The sequence below is a fragment of the Dipodomys spectabilis genome, unplaced genomic scaffold (assembly GCF_019054845.1).
Source record: "Dipodomys spectabilis isolate Male_0828 unplaced genomic scaffold, ASM1905484v1 ptg000018l, whole genome shotgun sequence".
Lineage (NCBI taxonomy): Eukaryota > Metazoa > Chordata > Mammalia > Rodentia > Heteromyidae > Dipodomys > Dipodomys spectabilis.
In genome coordinates, this window is record NW_024870695.1 from 7974546 (window position 1) to 7991256 (window position 16711).

At 50.6% G+C, this 16711-nt stretch overlaps 1 protein-coding gene across 2 annotated transcripts in view; it reads left to right on the forward strand.

The window, feature by feature from the left end:
* The first annotated feature begins 903 nt into the window (after positions 1-903).
* The window catches only part of Lrrc75a (leucine rich repeat containing 75A), a 43941-nt gene continuing 28133 nt past the window's right edge, over positions 904-16711 (forward strand). For both annotated transcript variants that reach the window (XM_042673896.1, XM_042673897.1), the window contains exon 1: positions 904-1167. In XM_042673896.1, the coding sequence (XP_042529830.1) occupies positions 922-1167 (246 nt within the window). In that variant the 5' untranslated portion in view covers positions 904-921. The remainder of the gene's footprint in view (positions 1168-16711) is intronic.

The window sequence follows — 16711 nt, forward strand, 5'->3', positions numbered from 1 at the left end:
TACACACACAACGATGCACAAAGTCTCAAGTCCACACACTAGCCTCGGCCGCAGGAGTGCATCAGAAGCCCTGGAGATGCTGGCAAAGAATGCACACCACCAGGCCCTACCCAGAGACCTTCAGTCAGTAGTAGGTCTCAGTGAGGCCCAGGAGGCCGAGCTTTTTTTAACCAGTGCCTCAGACGGTCTGAGGGCTCTCAGCGAGGCCCACTTTATGTTACCCATCTCTGGGGCTGAGAGAGCACCCCCCCACACACACACACACACCTGACCCAAACTTTCCGCATCTCCCCAGGCGCGCGGATCTCTTCCCATCACCTCCTTCTGGCCTTACCCTCGCACGCGCGCGCGACGGTGGAGCATCTGGGGAGCCTGGCAGGGACTCCATGCATCCACCAGGCATGCCGGACTCTGGCCACCGCACCACTGTCTCAGGAGACGCAGTGGTGCGGTGGCCGACAGGGGGCGCAATGTCAGGAAAGAAGCGGAGAGGGGACACCCGGCTCCCCTCCCCTCGCCCCTCGACCCAAAGCACAGTGGCAGGAAGGAGCGGGAGCTAAGGAAGGAGCAGGAGCTAAGGAAGGAGGGAGGCTCCACGGCGCCGCGGAGTCCGGCTCGGGGGCGGGGCTGGCGGGAGCCGGGGGCGGGGCCGGACGGCGGGGCGGGGCGTGCTGGTGGGGCGGGGCCGGCTGGCGGGGCGGGGAGCGGCGGGCTGGCGCGGAGCGGTTGGGGAGCGCGCTGGGGGGAGCGCGGAGGGAGGAGCGCGGGGAGCGCGGGCAGCCGGCCGCCCCCGCCCCTGCGCCGCCCGCGCGCAACAGTTTCCCCCAAAGTTGCAGCCCGAGAGGCGGGCGAGCCGGGGCCGGTGCCCGGGCGGCGGGCGGGGGACGCGGCCCAGCACGGGCAGTCCCGGCGGGCGGCGGCATGGGCACCCGGCAGACCAAGGGCAGCCTGGCGGAGAGAGCCAGCCCCGGCGCAGCGCCTGGCCCCCGCCGCGAACGGCCCGACTTCTGGGCGTCGCTGCTGCTGCGCGCCGGGGACAAGGCGGGGCGCGCGGGCGCGGGGCTGCCCCCCTACCACCGGCGCGTCGGCATGGTCCAGGAGCTGCTGAGGATGGTGCGCCAGGGCCGGCGGGAAGAGGCGGGGACGTTGCTGCAGCACCTGCGCCAGGTGAGCGCGGGTAGGGGGCGTGGGGGGCGCGGGCCCCGGGAGCTCCCGGCCTCAAGCAGAGCGCCTCGAGGGACAACGCCCAGGGCCATCTTCTGAGAGGACGGAGCCCCGCGTGGCCACCGGGGCTGGGGCGCTCTCGCTGAATTTGGGGCCTCAGGGGAGGGCAGCGGAAGGCTGTCTGGATGAGGCCCGCTGAAAGGGACCTGTTGGACTATTGTCCCCGCTCCTCTTCCCCGGTAGGGTCTACTGGGTTGGTCTGTAGGAGGGGAGGCCGGGATGCATGCCTGGTTTGGGCCAGGGTTCTTCGTCGCTGCCCACTGGCCTTCATCCCCTTCCAAGGGTCCCCAAGGATTGCGCAGTTATCTGCTGGACCCAGTCTCGCGAGGGGGAGTTCAACAGCATGGCCCCAGGACTGCTGAGATGCCATCCTCTAGGATATTCGCCCACTTAAGAGATATTCTCTATTCCGGTTCAGGATGGAGATAGTGTTTCACATCCCCTAACTCTGGCTGGTACCATGACCAGGAGCCCCCCCCTCCCCAAAGCCTCCAAGAGAAGGGAGCTGGGTTTGGTTTCCTAGCCCTAGGAGGGAATTTCATGCTACCCAGCCCTGCCTTCAACCTGTTCCTCCTGTCCACTGGTTAGGTACAGGCTCTGCAAACCTGGCCAATGCCTTCTGTTTGGGGTTGATAATGTCCACCACCACTGGCTTGTTTTTCCTTCTCAGTTTCTTTTGGAAACACGAGTAGCCTGTGCCATGAATTTTGTTAAGTATGAGAGGGGCAGGAGGGTGCAAACAAAGCTGCTCTCTTGAATCACCAAACTAGTTGCCCTGGCATGGCTTTGTGGCAGACTGGCCTTATGTCCTGCTATATCAACCTTAGTATAGACCCAGCCTACTGCCGCTATGGCTGGCACAGACGGGGAGGCCTCCATTGGTGACCTTTGTGAGGTTTTCCCATCACTGATGGAAGAGGCTGAAGGAGTGCCTTCCTGGGAGGAAGCGTCCAAAATCTAATTGTATCCACATCTCTTCTGGATTCTGTAGCAAACATTCCCCACCCACCCCACCCCACATTCCTCAACCCCCGTCTTTGTATCTGATACAGTGTTACTTCAGCATACTCAATCCTTTCCTTTGCACAAGGCAAAGGAAGCAGAGACTTGGGAATTTAGGAAGATATGGGGATTCTACTCTTTGGAAAAGCTTTTCCAAACAACCAAAGACACTGCTGTATCCCCAGTTGCCTTCCCTGAATTGAATCATCAAAAAAAGATGACATCCCACACCGCATAACTTTAGCTGTGCGTATTTCTTTTTGTCTTTTGAAAATTGGAACCGCCTCTTATGTTAACTCCTTTGCTTTCAAACAGAATAATGGAATTTCCAGACCCTCATATCCCGTATGCACACCCAACAGTTAAGAAGTTTTTACTGATCATGTGCCCCTAGCCCTGGGAGGGGTGCTTTGGGGAATACAGAAATGTGGTGGGAGCTCACAAGCCCTACTTGGGGGGGTAAAAGGACAGAGAGAAGGAAGCATCGTCCAATGACAGCTGGAAGCTGTTATGGGGAGTTCACAAACACTGTGGGCTTCCCTGTGTGATTGCACATTCTGGGTAACCTGAGCTTCTTTCTGTTGAGAGTATTTCCTTTGTACATTGGGTCTTTTGGTCTACTGCTCCCCTCAGCTGCAGGATTGGAATGGTTGATGCTGAAAGGAGAAGGTTAATCAGAATTCCTCCTCTTCTTGGACTCCCTTGACCTTAACCAGTAAAGGCTGTATGTAGGCCTGGAGGGCTGCCTTGTGCTTCCTGGAATGTAGAAAGGACCCTCAAGGAAATGGTCATGGTTCTTGGACACTGTGTGAGGGGAAGCACAGGGGCATCCAAATATCCTTGATAAATGACAAGGGCATCATTTCTAAGACTCTGAGACTTGACTGGAGGAATATTCTACTACATTGTGCTGTATGCCAAAGTAGCTTTTTCCCAAATACTATTTTCTTTCCAATCTTCTGGCAATAGCCAGGATGGTGCTGATCACCTGCACTGGTAGAGAATTTCTCCTACATTCGATGATGCGTTTGGTGCTGGATCAATGCCCAGAGCACATATACAAGGTTGGGGACTCTGAGTCTTCTTTTTTTTTTTTTTTTTTTGGGTCCGGTTGTGGGGCCTGAACTCTGGGCCTGGGCGCTGTCCCTCAGCTCTTCAGCTCAAGGCTAGCGCTCTATCACTTGAGCCACAGCGCCACTTCTGGCTTTTTTCTTTTTGCTTATATGGTGCTGAGGAATCGAACCCAGGGCCTCAGGCTTGCAAGGCAAGCGCTCTACCACTGAGCCACCTTCCCAGCCCCTCTGAGTCTTCTTAATTCTTGTGTGTTTTTTGTTTTTGTTTTTGTCGTGGGGCTTGAACTCAGCCTGGGCATTGTCCCTCAGCTCTTCAGCTCAGGGTTAGCACTCTACCACTTGAGCCACAGCACCACTTCCGGTTTTCTGGTGGTTAATTGGAGATAAGAGTCTCACGGACTTTCCTGCCCAGGCTGGCTTTGAACCGTGATCTTCAGATCTCAGCCTCCTGAGTAGCTAAGATTACAGGCATGAGCCACCAGTGGCCGGCAATTCTTGTGGTTTTTAACATCTTTGAGTCCTTGATCTTTTTGGGACCTCCAGAAATCTAACACATTCTTCCCAGGCAAATGTACTATATGCATGATCATGCAAGGAATTTCAGAGGGGGCCCAGAACCTCTGAGTGCTATCCACAAAGCCCAAGTTCACAATCCCTGCTGCAGTCTGATACCTTTCTCCCCTTCTTTGTATGGGCTTTGCTCCAGACTGGGGATATAGAAAGAGAAGAACCATGTGTAGCAATTCCTAATAGGCAATGGATTGTGGCTGCTTGTGCTGCTTCTTCTGAATGTCCCTCTTTTTTATGTCTAGGATTTGGGAGTGTCTTCAAGCTTGGAGACTATCTAGTTATCATTTGCTGGTATCTGAAGGGCTGACTCACAGTTCAGGGGTACAGGCAGGATGCCAGGCAGCCGCGTTGAAGTAACAAAGCTCTCCCCTTCCCTTTAGGAGCAGTGTAATTGGAGGAGAGACTAGGACTAAGGACTAAGTTTGTGTGGCTTGATCTCACTGATAACCTCTCTGAGTTGTGTTTTCTCATTTCCCAAAGAAAAATTTGGGGTACTGGGCAGAGAAAATGCTACAAAGTGACAAAGTGTGTGAGATTATGTTGGCGCTGCCAATCAAGAGACCTTCTCACTGCAACTATGTTGGAAGAATCTGTCCTACTTGTGTATAACTGGGCTGTAGGAAGGTCATGGCTTGGTTTGTGTCTACCTGGCCGGTTTTTAGTGTGCATCAAAACTTGAGAAGCACTGGGTGCTGGTGGCTTACATATAATCCTAGGTACTCAGGAGGCACAGATCTAAGGATCATTATTAGAAGTCAGCCTGGGCAGAAAAGTCCCATGAGACTCTTATCTCCAATTAACCACCAGAAAACCAAAAGTGGTGCTGTGACTCAAAAGGTAGAGCGGGGCTAGGAATGTGACTTAGTGGTAGAGTGCTTGCCTAGCATGCAGGAAGCCCTGGGTTCAATTCCTCAGTACCACACAAACAGAAAATATCCAAAGTGACACTGTGGCTCAAATGGTAGAGTGCTAACCTTAAGCAAAAGAAGCTCAGGAACAGTGTCCAGGTCCTGAATTCAAGCCCCAGGACTGGCAAAAAAAAAGTGGTGCACTAGCTTTGAGCAAAAGAGTTTGGGGACAGCTTCCAGGCCATGAGTTTAAGCCCCATGATTGAAGGGGGGGAAAAAAAGTTGCCTAGCACCGGTGGCTAAGCCTGTAATCCTAGATACTTGGTAAGCTGAGGTCTGAGGATCACGGTTCAAAGCCAGCCCAGGCAGGAAAGGCCGTGAGACTTTTTTTTTTTTCCAGTCATGGGGTTTGAACCCTGGGCCTGGGCGCTGTCCCTGTACTCTTCAGCTCAAGACAAGCCTCTACCGCTTGAGCCACAGCGCCACTTCTGGTTTTCTAGTGGTTTATTGGAGATAAGAGTCTCATGGACTTTCCTGCCCGGGCTGGCTTTGAACTGTGATCCTCAGATCTCAGCCTCCTAAGTAGCTAAGATTCCAGGTGTAAGCCACTGGCACACGACTCAGCCATGAGACTTTTATCTATAATAAACCACTAGAAAACCAGAAGTGGCGCGGTGGCTTAAGCAGCAGAGTGCTCACCTTGAGCTGAAGAGCTGAGGGCCAGCACCCAGGCCCAGAGTTCAAGCACCACGATTAACACCCCCCCCCCCAAAAAAAAAAGTCTGATTTGAGTTTATTTACTGCCAGTTTGGCTCTTGCTCAGCCTCTCCCCAGCATTGTGGCTGAGGCCTGCATTCCTGGTGTAGAACACCCAGGCCCTCAGAGAAACAGTGTAGAACAGCTCTCATGAGGATAAAAGAAGCCAGCTTTGAACGGAGGAGGCCATTCTTCCCCTTCTCTTAGGCCCCCTTCTTCTAGACCTCCCCTTGCTCACATATCTCTTAAATCTTGGGCTTAGGCTTGCCATTGTGGGGGGGGGGGTGCATGTAGAGGGGCTTATACTGGTGTTTGAACTCAGAGCCTTGTGATTGCTAAACTAGCAGTCTTACCACTTGAGCCATACCTCTAGCCTTACTTTTTGCTGGTTAGTTTGGAGATGGAGTCTAGTGAACTTTTCTGCTTGTTGGCTTCAAAATACAATTTTCCATGTCTTATCTTCCTGAGTATTCAGGATTATAGGTGCCCAGTATTTAAGGAGCCCTGGTGAAGAAGTGGCCTTCCATCATGGAAGGGGCAAGTGCTGTACTTCATGGAAAGGTAGAGGATCATCTCTTTAGCACAGCAGTGTTGTTTTGTTTTGTTTTGGGGGGGGGGGGGTCCGGTCATGGGGCCTGAACTCTGGGCCTGGGCGCTGTCCCTCAGCTCTTCAGCTCAAGGCTAGTGCTCTACCACTTGAACCACAGCGCCACTTCCGGCTTTTTTCTTTTTTCTTTTGCTTATGTGGTGCTGAGGAATCGAACCCAGGGCCTCAGGCATGCAAGGCAAGCGCTCTACCACTGAGCCACCTTCCCAGCCCACAGCAGTGTTTCTTGAGTTCCAAAAATTCCAGACTGTGTTGTTGGCCCACTTCATGGAACACAAGAGTAAGATCCATTTTCTTGGGATCCACCCATCTGAGATGGTCCACCTCTCTGGGTTCATCAGCATCCCTACTATGTCAGTCATCTGTTATACTCTTACAGAATACCAGAGATAAGCAACATTGTGAAAAGAAAAGCTTTATTTTGGCCCATGGCTTTGGAGATTTCAATCCATGGTTGCTTAACCTTGTCTTTGGGCTTCTTGTAAGGCAGAGGATCATGGTGAGAGTGTGTGATGGAGGAAGGTACTAACTTCATGTGGTTGGGAAGCAGAAAGAAAAGAAGGAGCCAGGGTTCAATTATCCCCTGAAGGGGTACACACCCAATGGCTAGAAAACTTCCTAAACGTAGGCCCTACCTCTTAAAGATCCTACTACCACTTCCAGGAGCAATATGGCTTTTGGGGCACAATTATCAAACAAAGCATTTACTTTCCCATAAAGTCTGATTGAGGGTCTGGGAAGGTGGCTCAGTGGTATAGTGTTTGCCTCACATGCATGAGGCCCTGAGTTCGATTCCTCAGCACCACATAAGCACAAAAACCCAGAAGTGGTGCTGTGGCTCAAGTGGTAGAACACTAGCCTTGAGCTGAAGAGCCCAGGGCCAGCACCCAGACCCAGAGTTCAAGCCCCACGATTAACACCCCCCCCCCCCAAAAAAAAAGTCTGATTTGAGTTTATTTACTGCCAATTTGGCTCTTGCTCGGTCTCTCCCCAGCATTGTGGCTGGGGCCTGCATTCCTGGTTGTTCTGGAATTTTTGGAACATGGCAGGGCTGGTTTCCCTCCAATTTCTGGGGCAGGAGCTGCATCCACTAGTGTTGTCATTTGTCACCACCACCATCCCCTGAATATTGAACAGGCACTCCCTGGTGATGAGCAGGTCTCCTACCTGGAGAAAGAATGAGGAGCAATATGACCTTTGAAGGGCATGTATTTCCTCCCACACCCTACCTAAACAAAGCTCTGTGGGGGTGGGGGGCAGTTGGAAGCTACACGGGACACTGAGAGGGACTCCCCATTGTTATCTTGCTCGCACTCTTCCTCTGCCTGGCATGCACTTTCTGATCCATCAGATGCATTTTACCATCTCAAGGCCACTTCCAGGGCATGCCAGCCCAACCTCCAAGATCCAGTTGCATGTATGTCTCTTCATACCGGGAGGCAGTTAGTTGTTTTCCTCTGATGACCTTCTGTTTGCCAGGCAAGGTCATAGGCTTCCTGAGGATGGAGACCCACTACTACTGGTACCCTGTGATATATGATTCATGTTCCTTAGTAAATTCATGTATATGGAGATGTGTGTGTATGTGTGCCTGTCATCCTGGAAAGCACCTGGATACCCCAAGACAAGCTGTGCTTCTGGACACAGACTTGCCAGGCTGCCAGTGCAGGCAGGAGATCCTGTGCATTTGCTTTCTGAATGGTTGGATTTCTGGGTGAGATGTCCGTGGGCTTGACTGTTCCTGGCAGCCTGCCAGGCGGAGGTGTTCTTGGAGAGAGGAGTGGCATGGTGCCCATCCTCGGTGGCACCACAGGATTCCATCCAGCAGGTGCAGTCTGGGACCTTTGCCAAGGTGGCAGGAAGGGAGTGGAGCTGGTGGGAGAGCCGGCTACTGAGTTTCTGATCCTCTCCTGTGCTAAACTGTGTACAGCCCCCACAAAGAAGCCTTCCTGCTTGAAAGCCACTGCTCTCTGTCCGAGCAACATGCAGGCAGCATTTCCAGTGATAACGATACAGAGACTGCTGTCAGGCAGGGCCTGCTTTGTTGGTTTCCAAGGCTGCCAGGGACACTAGCCAGGGACACAGCAGCCTCTGTAGTGGCCAGGCATAACCACAGGGTCTGGAACCAGGCCAGTTTCCCTGACTTCTGGGTCTGGTGGAGCTGAAGGTCCCTCTTTCTGGGAGGAAGGCCCCCCTTTTCAGAGCTAGTCAGAAGCTGTTTTTCCTGTCTCTTTCTTCTGTGCCCCTAATGTGCCCTGGCCTTCAGATACAGATATCCAAGGCAGTCTCAACTCTCCACTGCCCAGTGTCGTTTCATTTGTTTGTGGCAGAGACCATAGATCAGGTACTCAACACATGGTCTTTTTTCAGGAAATGCTTTTAGACTGGGTTTTAAGCACATGCACATTCATGTACAAATACACATATGCACACATGCACAGATATATATACACACATGCATATGCTTAGGCATGTTGGCATGTGTGTATACACACACACACACAAATATACACACATATGTGATCCATGCCCTGACTCCTGGCTGGGTTCTTGCCAAATGCCTTAGTCCCTTCAGGCTGCTCTAACCAAATACCAGAGACTAGATGGCTTACAACAACAGAAGTTTGGTTTTTTTTCTCTCACAATCTGGAGGCTGGACATCCAAGATGAAGGCAGTGGCAGATTCAGCCTCTGGTGAGAGCCTGGGTTCTGGCTCACAGATTGTGCTTCCTGTGGTATTGTCATGTGGGAAGGAGCGCAGGGTCCCTAGGGCTTGTTTTGTAAGGGTGCTAGCTACTTTCCATGCCTGCTGACACCATCATCTCTTAGAGGCCCCATTTGGAAGGTTAGGATGTTGGAGGGAAGGGGGCGCAAGTGTTCAGACCCTTGCACTATCATAATTCTTTCTTGCTCAGTTGTTGAATCTCAGGCCTACCATTGCTAAGAGTTGGGTGTTTGAAATGAGAACGGAGACCTTGGCCTGTTGGGGAGGGGTGGGGACCCCTTTTTACAGTGTCTGCGCTCCTCCCACCACACCCACCCAGGCGCCAAGCTCTGCCACGTGGCTCTCTGGGAGCACTTCCCAACATTTTACTTTATTTTATTTTTTTTAACTTTTATTAGCTCAGACTCCTGGCTGCTGCAGCCATATGGAGTTCTGCCGACAGCTGCTGCTCAAAGGGATGTGGCATTTTGATGTTTCTAACTTTATCTTAACCAGGATAGACACTGGAGTCCAGCTGAGAGTGGGGAGTCACCGGAAAGTGTTTCCTCCTGAGGTGGCTTCGGCCTTGCATGGGCCTGAGGTTTGTGTGCTGTGATTTGAATGTGTCCCTCAAAGTTCCTTTGCTGAAAACAATTCCCGAGTTCAAATGTGACTAGTATGTGAGTGGCAGGTAGTTAGGATTGGATGAGAGTAGAACCCCTATCATTAGACTGGTGACTGTGTTACGAGCTGAGACTTGGTCTGGGCACTGACAGCTCACACTTGCAGGCCTAGCTACTCAAGGAGGCTGAGATCTGAACATCATGACTCAAAGCTAGCCTGGGTAGGAAAAGTCTGTGAAATTCTTATTTCCAGTTAACCACAAAAAGTCAGAAAGGAGCTCAAATGGTTGAATGCTAGCCTTAATTAAGCAAAAAAGCTCAGGGCCAGCACCCAGGCCCTGAGTTCAAGCTCCCATACTAACCAAAACAAAAACAAAAAACAAAAAAGAATCAAAACCCGAGCTGACAAATGTGACAGCCTCACCATGTTATGACATAGCAAGAAGTCCTTCACCATATGCTAGCACCACATTTTTTAGACTCTAGAATTTAGCTCCGGACCTGCAAGCCAAATAAACCTCTACTCTAGCATTTTATTATAGCAGTGAGAACCCAGCTAAAATACCTTGCTCACCTCCAGAGCTGCCAGTTGCCCCAGTCCAGCCTTGGTGTTGTTGTATGCATCTTTCTTCCTCTCTGCCTTACCCTGTTCCCACCCAGCTTCCTGTGGCTTCTCTTCGTTGCTCTCTGTGTCTCTTCCTTTCTGTGTCTCCAACATCCCTGAGTGAAGAACAGACTTAAAAGTGCCTCGTTAGTCTGTTGAGCTTGCTTGGCTTCCCTTTTTTACTACCAGCCCTACAAGCAAGAGATAGAGCAGTGGAGCCCATGAGAATGGAAGGAGTTGGTGGTGGTGAGAGGGTGACCTGATTCGGTCCACTGCAGTTGTCTGGGTACTCACTGGCACCGTGCTGGTGGGGAGAGCATGTATTGGAGACCCTTGTCTATGCCTGTAAAGCATTTTTTGTGTGTTTTGCTCCTTAAGTAGTTTTTCTTCTTTCTCTCCTCCCACCTCATTTTTTTGAGACAAAGTCTTGCTGTGTCATCCAAGCTAGTCTCAAATTCACTATCCTCCTGCCTTAGCCTCCCAAACACTGGGATGGCATGTGTGCACCACTATGATCCTTCACTGATATTGTGAGGTTGGTCCAATATTATTTAAAGGATAAATTGTGGGGCTGGGAAGGTGGCTCAGTGGTAGAGTGCTTGCCTTGCATACATGAGGCCCTGGGTTTGATTTCTCAGCACCACATAAGCAGAAAAGCTGGAAGAGGTGCTGTGGTTCAAGTGATAGAGTGCTAGCCTTGAGCTGAAGAGCTGAGGGACAGAGCCCAGGCTCAGAGTTCAGGCCCCACAACCGACAAAAAAAAAAAGGATAAATTGTGAGGTTTAAAAAAATATTAAAGCATCCAAATGCTGATGGCTCACGCTTGTAATCCTAGCCACCCAGGAGGCTGAGATCTGAGGATCACGGTTCAAAGCCAGCTAGGCAGAAAAATCTGTAAGACTCTATCTCCAGCAAACTACTTAAAGCCAGAAGTGAAGCTGTGGCTGAAATGGTAGACTGCTAGCCTTGAGCACAAAGAGGCTCAGGAACAGCACTCAGGCCCTAAGTTCAAACCCCAGGACCAGAAAAAAAATTAAAGCAGTGTATAATCTTTGCAGAAAAACTGAAAAGATCAGTGTAGTTAGATGCCAGTGGCTCATGCCATTATCCTAGCATCTCAGGAGACTTAGATCTGAGGATCGTAGTTTGGAGCCAGCTTGGGCAGGAAAGTCTGTTGAGACTCTTAATCTCCAATTAACTACCAAAAAAATGGAGCTTTGGCTCAAGTGGTAGAGTGCTGGTCCTGAGGAAAAAAATCTCAGGGACACGGGGGGGGGGGGGGGGGGGGGGGACGGGGTCGCGGGGGTGGCAGGGAGAGGTATGGGAAGGGGAAACAAAGGAGGAGGCAACAATGCTTGGTAAGAAATGTACTCATTATCTTGCCCGTGTAATTGTAACTCCTTTGTATGGTATTTTCACAATAAAAAAAATTAAATTAAAAAAAAATCTCAGGGACAGTGTTCAGGTCCTGAGTATAAGCTCAGGAAAAATGTCAGCGATCATTGTGGGTGAGTGAATGTGTTTCTTGATTGAGTGATCAGAGATGGTGCATCCAGGCACAATTTGAAGTCCTGGGATGAAGCCTGCAGCCCATTTGGAAGGCCACAGCAACAGCAGGGCACTTTGCTTAGGGTAGGGGTGGAAATGGCCAGAACCCAAGACACCAGATGGAGCGCACACATTCAGCCCAATACCAAAGTGAGAGGCCCATGGCATGGCTGCCCTTGATTCCGGGCTGGTCAGCTCATAGTAGAAGGGGTCAGGGAAGCAGCTGGTGAGGGATTGTAGAGTGGCCAAAGCCCTGTGATTCCAGCCCTCAACTCAGGCCACTGACTCATTGGTCTTGGGAGACACGTGCAGGCGCACATGGCATGCACCAGCTGCTGTGCAACCCTCTCCTCCCCCATCTCAGGCTCCAAAGAGTTCAGGGGTACTGAAGAGTTCTGGGAGCTGTGGAGAGCCATGCCTTAGATGATGTCTTAGCTCACTTGCCACTCCTTTTCTGCCTAGCCTTTTTCCATAGCCCACCAGGGCCCAGAGCTGAGCTTACTGAGCTAAGCTGGCCCCTCCAGGAAGCCCTTCATTGTGCAGCTGCTCACCCCCTGAGAAACCAACCACAGCCACAGACCACCAGAGGAAACTCACTGAAATCCCATCTTCCACTGAAACTCACCAGGCAATGATAAGACTCACAGTTGGGAGCCACTTCCAGAGGGCTGAACCTATCCAACTGTAGCTGGCTGGTCACAGCATACCTGGCAGCCCCACCCACACCTGCACACAGTGTATGAGTGAGTGAGAGAGCAAGAGTTTAGAGGAAGCATGAGCTGGGACTCCAGTCCCACTTGGCACAAGTGGATCATGGCACTGCCTCAGGGGCTGGCTGGAGAGAGGACTCTGGGTCCCAGAGGACTCATGTCATTGGTGGAAGCTGGCAGAAGTAGGAAGGGGCAGAGCAGACCTTGAGAGAGGTGAAAGGAGAATAGGGTGCATCATTTCCCTGAGTGCATTTTCTGACATTTTCCTAGCAATTCCCTTTTTAGAGCCAAGACATTGAGGCTGAGAAGATGAACTACCATGGGACTTGCTGGTGGATCACATACCTGTAATCCTAGCTACTTAGAAGGCTGAGATCTGAGGATTACATTTCAAAGCCAGCCCAAGTGGAAAAGTCCACAGGACTCTTATCTTCAGTTAGACACTAAAAAAGTTGGAAGTGAAATTGTGGCTCAAGTGGTAGAGCACTAGCCTTGAGCAAAAAAAATCTCAAGGACGGCATCCAGGCCCTGAGACAGGTCCACAACCCCCCACCCACCCACCCATCCACCCCCTCAAAAAACTGGACCTTCTCTCCTCCATTTGAGAGATTGACTGGGTCTCTGCTCCTGGTGTCCAAGGATATATGGAAGTATAAAGGCCATTCAGTGCGTGATTCCAGGTCTCTCATCACCCTGGTTTCCTCCATTGGCAGCTTTAGCCTATACTGTGCCTCTGTGCAGAAAAGCCTCTCTGGTGGAGCACAGTAAACACTAAGGTGTAGTGGATCAGCTCCACCCAGATGGCCTATACAGTGTACACTCTGCACAGTCGTACTCAACAGACTTGAGAGTATGCAGAGGTTCTGTCTTTTCAGCTGAGGTCTGTCCTTTCTCCCACCAATCCTGAACCTAGCCTTCTTGGCTCACCTACTGGCGGGGAACAGCATAGTGCCAGGCCGGAATTTCACTTGTGCTTCTTGGCCCACGTTCTCCCTCTTCCTCTTGAGGGAGAACTGAGCAACTAGGAATCTAGGAGATTCCAACTTAGCACTTCCACCTCTCAAAGGGCCCCAGACTGGGGCATCATGGTGGTCTTCACTGGGCTCTCAGGGCTCCTAGTGGGCTAGGAATTTGCCTGTAGCTTCCTGGAATTTACAGTGGTCTTGTCACAGTTCTGGAGGAGTAAGGTCTGGACTGTCCCAACCCCTGCTATTTGCCTCCCACTTCTCCAGGCTCAATAATTCCTGTGGGTTTAGCATTTCTCCTGCATCTCCTGAAACTTTTCTGTTCACCTGCAGGCTTGTTTCACATCCTTCTGGCATCATGGCATCTCAGGGTGAAAACAGCACTCTCACATGTTTGGCCTTGGGTTTTTGTTTGTTTTGTTTTGTGGTACCAGGGATTGAACTCAGGGCCTCTTGCTTTCTGGGTATGCACTTTACAACTTGAGCCATCCTCCCAGCCCTCAACCATGGGGTTTCCAGGCAGCTGCGGACTCAGAGACTATGAGGAATGAGGAAGAGCTTGATTTTGGATGTGGAAGCTCAGATACCAAGATATCCAGTTCCCAGAATTTCCATCACTCCAGGAATGGCTTTTGCAGATTGCAAATTGGCCCAGTCAGTTAGGGGCAGAATAGTAGAAATGGCTTTGGTATACAGTGTCTGAAAAGAGAAACAAGAGCCAGGACTCAGAAGAGGGTCGGTGAGGAAGAGGAGAAAATAAATTTTCCTAGACATTTAGGGATGATTGGTGCTGGGGATGGAACCCAGGACCTCATGCATGTTCCACCCCTGAGCTGCACTTCGGAGCCAAGTGAATGGTCAAGAATGCCAAAAGATCCAGGGCTGCTGGGTGGAAGCTTGGGAGCCAGTGTGGGCAGAGCACTCCTGGCAGGTTCAATGTGGCTGTTTTCTTACAGGGAAAGGTCCACTGTGGGAAAGGATATAGGTGGGATTCAGGACACTGGTGGAAATGCAGGGCCTTTGCTAGACATGAGACTTTGGCTTTCCATCTCACTCTCCTCTGCCTATTTCTGGAAACTGGACAAACTTTGAGCCCTCCCAGATTGCCAGAAGAAAACCCCATCTCCTCCATAGCCCTAAAGGCTCACTGGTTCTGGCTGCTGCTGTTGTAAGCTTCTGGGCCCTCTGTCTCCATCCTAGGTCCCCAGAGCCCCAATGTGGCTAATTCTGCCTGATGGTTTGTTCAGTTCTCCAGCTCCTTCTGGGAAGCCCTTGGAAAGGGCACCTGTGGCTCTGCCTGGAACAGCTCCTGTTCTCTCCACTGCCCAGTGACAGGCAGCCTTGACAATCGGCTGCTGAGTTCCCCGCTGCTTCATCCTTAGCTGGGGTTCTGGGGGATCCCTCCTCCTCTTTTATCTCTTCCCCATCCCCCCACAGTTTCCTGCCTTGAGGTTGGAGTGAGCTGGATTCAGATTGGATTCCTCAGTCATTATGAGTCATCTCTCTGGCCCTGAGGGAGGGCCGAGTCCAGATTCTTCCCCTTGGCCTTGGCCTTGCCTCTGACCAAGAGATTTATAATTGTAAAGACCTTTAGCATACTGTGGTAATTTTGTGTGTGTGTGTGTGATAGGGCTTAAACTCTGGACCAGGGGTGCTGTCCCTCAGCTCAAGGCTAGCACTCTACCACTTGAGCCACAGTGCCACTTCCGGTTTTCTGGGTAGTTTATTGGAGATAAGAGTCTCACCACACCCAGCTACTGTAGTAATTTTATATATCATTTTGGCTAGACTATGATACCTAATTTTTGGTCAACATCAGTATAGATGTGACTGTGGAGGTATGTTTTTAAGATACGATGAACATGTAAATCAGGAGATTTGGCGTTTTTTGTTTTTTTGAATGATCTTCCATAGTATATAGGTGGGTCTGTCCAGTCAGTTAAAGCCCTAAAAGGCAGAAGCCCCCCCCCTCCCCAAGAAAATGGAAAGCTGGCTCTAGTTATCATTCAGTACAAGACTGCAATGTCAATTCTTCCCTGGTTCTACTGCCTGCTCTGCAGATTTCAGACTTGCCAGCCCCCATAATCATGTGAGCCATGACCTTAAAATAAACCAATTTCTCCCCCTCTCTCCTCTCCTCTGTACACACACACACACACACACACACACACACACACACACACACACACACACACACACACACACACACACACACCAATTGGTTCTCTAGAGAAGCCTGCCTGCCTAATACACTTAACTCCCAAGGGTTAGTGGCCAGGAGGGGTAGAGTCAGGAACTTCTGGGGACTCTAGAGTTCTACTGTGTCTACCTCCCTCTCACTGTGAGCTACAAGCCTCCAGTATTCAATTTCTCACTGAAAATGTGTCCTTGTGAAGTCTTCTACTGGAAAAGTAGATAAGATTAGTGGGGAGTCAGAAGGATTTTCCAGGCCTTTCTCCTTCTTTTGCCATTATCTAGTAATCCTTTGATGCTGGACCAAACCCTTCATTTAAGTTGGACAAAATTAGCTGGGCATGTTGCACATCTGTAAGTGTGGATCAAAAGGTTGAGGCCAACCTGGACTAACTGCATCGTGAGACCTTTAACTGATGGATAGGAAGGAGGAAGAGAAGGACGGAGGAAAGAAGGAAATTTACCATGGAGAGGGATGGAATGGACTTGAAATGCATTTGCTGGAAGGTATAAACAGCTGATTGAATTAGTTCCCAAGCAGAGCAATTAGGAGGTCACTAAATAAGAAAGTGCTTAGAATTGGTGAAACGTAGGGGACCTTGGGGACCTCCTGGCCCCTGACTTTCTGCAGAATCCCAGTTGCACAAGAGGCTCTGGGAAAATGAAAGAGGGGCTTGGAAAGTAAATTTGGAAAATATTCCAAATGTCATCATCTTTCAGAGGGCCAGGAAGCATGGAAGGGCCGGGAATGTGGCTCAGTAGTAGGATGCCTAAATCCTTGGGATCCACCCCCAACACTAAAAGAAAACAAGCATAGGAACACAGAAACCCAACAGCTGAAAAAGAAACCTGGTTATTGTTGAATTGTTTATGCTTCAAACAAATTGGCCCAAGCCTCTCTTCCGCTTTTCTGCCAACCAGGGAGCTTGCAACCTCTCATTTGCAGGTGGAGAAGCTCAGTGCTAGGAGGGGACTGGCCCTTTATTTACCCTGTGACTTAGAGATAACCCAGGTCTGGAGCCAGGTCTCCTGCCTCCTTACCTGAGCCATGTCTGGGGTGAACTGTGACCATGGGGGACTAAACCTAATTCTCCCCACCTCACAAATTCCTCTAAAGAAAAACTATCCTTTTGTATTTATGTTTTTGTTTCTTCCATTTCTTGGATTTTAATTAAATTACACTTGGCAATAGGCCAACATCTGTTTACAAAGAGGCCTGTTTCATGCAGAGTGTTCTTTATTTGAGTGTTTCTTAAGTCTGAGCAATGGCTTCGAATAGCCCAA